General features: G+C 36.4%; 1 protein-coding gene across 1 annotated transcript; it reads right to left on the reverse strand.

Moving 5' to 3' along the window:
- Positions 1–200: 200 nt before the first annotated feature.
- On the reverse strand, positions 201–4,957 carry LOC141613168 (DNA topoisomerase 6 subunit A-like). The gene is made up of 6 exons (XM_074431909.1): positions 3,719–4,957; positions 3,135–3,213; positions 2,908–3,026; positions 2,750–2,823; positions 2,375–2,436; positions 201–487 (listed from the first exon to the last, which is right to left on the reverse strand). Exons 1-6 carry the CDS (start codon positions 4,955–4,957, stop codon positions 201–203), a joined length of 1,860 nt encoding a protein of 619 aa, XP_074288010.1.
- Between the last annotated feature and the right edge of the window lie 863 nt (positions 4,958–5,820).

A 5,820-nucleotide genomic window follows, 5' to 3' on the forward strand; every position in this document is an offset into this window, starting at 1 on the left:
TCCTCATCATCGTCTGCATCACTAGCATTCTCTAATCTTAAATCAAGATCATCTTCAACTTCATCCCCTTCAATATTACCGTCACCTACCTCTACTTCGATATTATTTCTCAACAATAACACATACCGATCATCATTCTCCGACATTATGTTTAACATCCTAGTAAATGACACATTTGGTACGATACTTACATTACTCACTTAAGGTTGTTGAAATGCTATTAACTCAACATAAATATCCATAGAACCCGCCTTTGAATGACGTATACTAGCCCACATCGCTTGTAAAGAATGATCATTATTAAGACTAACAACCTTAAAACATCCAAGACTAGCAAACTTCATCTTCAACATTAATTGATACTTACTACTATCAACACCAATGGTTGTGTATACCTCCTTAACAAGATCATTGTAGCTCATGTTACTACTAACAAAAATAAAAGACTCATTTCCACCAACATAGCTTACACACCCATCTCCTTCAACTAATTCACCATTCAAATAACACAATAAGGGGAAATTACTTCTCTCTATAACCAAATTAAATTAATCTAAAACACTAACAACAACCTAAATTCAACTAAACTATCAAATAGATAGAATAATAATCATAAACTAAACTAACTAGCTACTCAAATCAATTGCTAATTAAAAAAAGTTAGTGATAGCTAATACCTTCAATATGTATGGAAATTGGCCAAGAAATATCCAATTGATTGTTTGATATTACTTAGAGACTAATAATTTGACAATTAATCATTTCAATTGAAAGATTCAGGGTAGTTTTTGGAGGAGAATTAGCGTTTTAATATTTAGGGTTTGCGATTTTTTTTTATGCGATTTGGGTATGAATCTGGGAAGGGAAGGGGGAAATATGTCTTCGAAGTAAGTAGCCAAGCGCCTTGGCGATTTGACCTTAAGTAGCCAAGCACCGTGGCGATTTGACCCTTGACCATAGCTTCGTAAATTCCAAGCCTACGTGGACCCATTTTCGACAATTATTTTGGAAATCGACCTATTCCGTTAAATAATTAGTGCAAATCGCCCATTTTAGAAACGGATTCTCCCTTGTTTCTAATTTGAATCTTGGCCTAGCTTCGGAAAAACTATAAGCTAATAGAGAACCTAATTGTCACATAACCTTTTTTTTGAAAATCTCTGAATCGATGATTTTAAAGTGCTGTACGTTTTTTTGTCATAGGTTTTGAGGCAGGTTGTGCCGGGTAAAAGAAACTCCTTGAGAATTTTGTCTTCTCTATCCTTTACGCGAAGGATATTATCTTGTTAAAACATATGCTTAGTTTTGGTTTCGTTAAGGGTGTGTTTGGATAGAAAAAGTGGAGGAAAAGAGAGGGGGGGGGGGGGGGGGGGAAGGGAAAGGGGAATGGATACGATATTAGTAGGCATCACTCAATCATTGTAGGACCATTCATTATAACATGCATCTGGGAAGTCGATGGCCACTGGTCAGATAAAAATTACGATGACAAAATACATCAACCATTACAAAGTCATTTGTGTCATACAACTAGGCGAACCAGCCATTCCAAAATGATGGGGAAGTACATTGAGTAAAGAAGCACTATTGAGTTCAATCACCTAATTGTAGCACCTATTTTGTGGATATCAATATACTACTCTAACAACTCACCAATCACATCAGCCTCAGTATTCTATCACCTACTTTGTGAAAGAAGCTACTATTGAGTAAAGTAATCACATTATTAGCTAGCCATTCATTAAACGTCACTAATACAGTCTCAGAAAATGATATCAAGAATTTACACACACATTGAAGGTAAAAAAGATTTCTTGATATCTTTCAGCATATGATTATAAAGTAAAAAGATGCAAATGTTCATACAAGAAATATATTATAATGAAGACCAAAAAGGGATGCATCTTTAGAAGTAAAAGTTCTTAATACCTTTAACAAGTCCATTTGGCCACCTGTTGAATAGCAAAAGTCCTAGAAAAAACAAAATCAAACTTTCTTAAATCAAATTTTCACAAAGACATAATGTCAAACTGTCAAGGCAGCTGAATGAAATATCAAAAACTGCAGTGCAAGGGTCACACTTTGACAAAAACACGTCAACCAAAAGATTTGTAATTGAACATACCTCCATATCGTCAATAAACCGTTCAATTGAGCGGTACGGTGTGTAAACAATTAGATCAAATCCTAAACTCTGTGAAGAAAGGTTACACATAAGTCAACATAATAGTATTGAAATCAAACCAAAAGAGGTAGCTTATTGCTGTTCAAGATTTATTGATCCAAGATGAAATAAAGCCGAGAATGCATATGTACCTGAAGGACTAGCATCTCATTATCTAAAATCAATTGTTATCTAGCTGGATAATCTTACCAAGGTCCTCAGAAGACGAGTGATTCTCTTCTATCTTACAAGCTAGATATACACAGGTAAGCCTGCAATTTTAAAGAGAAGAATAGATGCTACAAGTCAACAAAGTGGTTAAAAATGTCTTCAAACAATAAAACTAAAAAGTGATGGATAGTTAGAGCTGTCAACATGATTTCTTCCCCCACATTTCCCAGTTTGATTTAGCCAAAACCTGTTTGTCCTCTTTCTATAAGTAACCTAAAATGGTGATGTCAACTCAAACGACCGAGTAGAAACGGGGTCTATAGTAAGATTGTTTATATTAACAATAGAGGACAATCTTTCTGGATGATAATATAGTTATTAATGGAAACACAAACAGCTAGTTAGATATCGTACATTACATATTTTGGATCATGCTCCATGACTGACCAATGTAGATAAAACCTCTTGTAATAGATCAATGCAGTCCCCTGAAAACCACCCAGAAATTAGGCAACTATAATGAACCATTATAAGAGAATTGCTTGAAATTGCCACATAGCACAACTACGGACCTGAATCTTATGTGGAAAAAAGAAGGCTCGGCAAACTTCATGAATCTTGTTTTCATAAAATGCATGCAACATACGTTCAACTTCAACCTTGAGTGGTTTAGCACTAACATGTTTATCACCTTAGCTCAAACAAAGAAGTCCCTCAAAACATCAGAAATATAACATTGAATAGATTATAAAACTAGCTTCAAGAGAGAGTAAAAGACATGATCTTATCAAAGCATTACCATTGTTTTCTGAATCCCTTTTCCGTTTAGGATGAGAGAATGATACATCAGCGTCAATCTCCAAAGAAGATGTACCATACTTCACCAACACCGAATATCAATGCACATTTTGTTATGTGGGAAAATGGATTACATAGCCTAGTGTACATATTCTGAGAATTTTGAGGTGCCAGCCAAAAGAAAACTGAAAAATCTATGTAAAATGTGCACAATAATCAAATTTTAAAAATGAATTGCATTACACACTACACGGGTCGCAAAGATCACAGTCAGTGAATGCAATTTCATCAGCTCCATCAATCGAAGACTGCTGCTTCCTATGTGCAAAATAGAAAACATAAACATGAAGGCAAGTGGGTATGCATGCAAGAATATTACCACAAACAAAAGAGATGCAACATGAAACCATTGTTTTTCATTCAACTTTCAATGATCACATACAAGAAACTCCACACCTTTGGTTTCTAACAACTGTAATTTTTAACATTCGAATTCTAAAATGCAAAGCACAAATAAAAATACAAAACACATAAAACCATCTTCCTGAAACAACCTCTCTAGGGGATCTAATAACACGAACCAACAACTACTACTGACACCCAATCGAGCTTCTGCAACTTATGAGGCAAATAATACTCAGTCAAGTACTGAAAACCAAAAGAACTAAGCGCCTGAATTTCAGCCTTTTTCTTTGTCTGAACCATCCGCTTCAGCTCCTTAACCCAGCCAGGATTATTCTTCACAAAATCCTCCTTCAACAGATCGTTCCCCACCTTAATATCCTGCTCGGTCATAGGCAACCTACATTGCTCCGGAATCTCATACTTCTCCAAATCACTAGGCCTAATCCCTAACCACTTAATATCCTGTGTAATCAAACTATAACTATCATACGACATATTCTTCGACCCACACCCATAAACCGACAATATCTTCAACCCATATGGATCACCATCCACCAATGCCAAAACACGTAACCCCAACTTCCGCTGAATCTTACTAAGAAACAACCTGGTAGCGACATCAGGCTGTCCTTTCCCCGTAATAATAATACAAGGAAATCGATTATAAAACTCATCCTCGGCCAATCTCAAAAACACATCATCTTTTTCCACTATTAGAACAAACAATGCATCAGTTTCCTGGGTAATAATCTCAACACCATCAATATTGACCGGTATCACTTTCCCACTTAGTCCCATTTTAGCACAATCAATCTTATGACCCTTTTCGGTAAATACTAATCTTCCGATCACCGCTCCTTTTGTCGGCGCCATCACACCCAAACTTGACCGAGTAAAACCAACCATACACGCAACATCATCCAAAACGGCGTCGCTCTGAGTCTGATCCTGAAACAAAGGCACATCATTATAATACAAATCACGCTTCGTAACATGAATACCTTTACGAGCCACCTGGTGAAGAAGCGCAAGAATACGCGCAGTAATGGTTGCTTTACGAACAGTAGAGACGGATTTAAACATGCGACTAGATGGATTGTTTTTAGGAATCAAACATTTCCGTGTAGGATGGAAAAGATGGCTAGAAGGAGCACGTGAAGGTACCGAGAAGCTAAAGCCTTTACCGGTGTTGATTGATTCGGCAGCATCCGAAATTAGGGTTTCGATTTTTTCCTGGACTTGTGAGGGTTTGGCGCGGGTGACTTCAACAAAATTACAATTGCGTGTGGATGTGAATGCTAACTCATCGGGGTCGCGGTCAGAAGGTGGTGTGAGTGCGATGTCGTAGGGGATATCGTAGGGGTCGTTTTCAAGCTTGGAGTTGATATCTCGATCCGATTCAAGGTCGGTGAGGATCATATTGTTGGATTGATGATGTTTCAATGGGTTAATGGGTTAATGACTTGATGTTTTGGATGCTCTTTTATATGATGGTAATGGCGTGCGTACTTAGAAATCCTAATGGGCTTTGTATGTTATCTCGTCTATATTTCTATCTAGACATGTGATTTGTAAAACCCGTATTTATCGGGGTTGAACCACAAGGATGGCGGGCGTTTCTACCTAGCTCGTTCAAGTCTCAATTTAGCCTAAGCAAATAAAACAGGTTGTTGATTATAAACTAATATGCAAACTAGATATGAAAATAAGGTAATATAAAAAGTAATTGATCAAATATGGGAAAAATTAAAGCCTTTGGGTTCACTTGGGTAATAGAGCATGAAATAAGGTTAAAATGAGATATGACCAAACTTCTTGAATCTTGTTTTCATAAAACGCATGCAACATATGTTCAACTTCAACCTTGAGTGGTTTAGCACTAGAATGTTTATCACCCTAGCTCAAACAAAGAAGTCCCTCAAAACATCAGAAATATAGCATCTATAAAACTATATTAAAAGGGTAACCTTAAAAGGCCACGTAGACAAAGCCATGTAGGCGGAAAAAAAAACCATGCGTGCATTACGAATGCCACATTGGCTTAGAAAAAAGCCACGCACACTCTTCCAATTGCCACGCACACACTCCCTATTGCCACGCATATCAATTTATTTAACCATTTTTTCCTTTATTTAATGAAATGACCTTTTAACTTTCCTTTCATCATTACTATATATATACTCAGTAGTTATGTACCATATTTTTTATTTTCCCTTCATTCATAAAATTGAGAGAATTAGTAATAGAATTTTTCATATATATAACTATTATATTCACCCTAA

Source organism: Silene latifolia, chromosome 11 (genome assembly GCF_048544455.1).
Source record: "Silene latifolia isolate original U9 population chromosome 11, ASM4854445v1, whole genome shotgun sequence".
In the NCBI taxonomy this organism is placed as follows: Eukaryota; Viridiplantae; Streptophyta; class Magnoliopsida; order Caryophyllales; family Caryophyllaceae; genus Silene; species Silene latifolia.

What these genes read in the sequence shown, in the direction of transcription:
- LOC141613168 (XM_074431909.1), bottom strand. Translation starts at nt 4,957, where the DNA reads ATGATCCTCACCGACCTTGAATCGGATCGAGATATCAACTCCAAGCTT. An exon ending in AAGGGATTCAGAAAACAATG is followed by an intron (nt 3,027 to 3,134) that starts GTAATGCTTTGA and finishes GTTTGAGCTAAG; the next exon opens with GTGATAAACATGTTAGTGCT. An exon ending in TTTTTCCACATAAGATTCAG is followed by an intron (nt 2,824 to 2,907) that starts GTCCGTAGTTGT and finishes GGTGGTTTTCAG; the next exon opens with GGGACTGCATTGATCTATTA.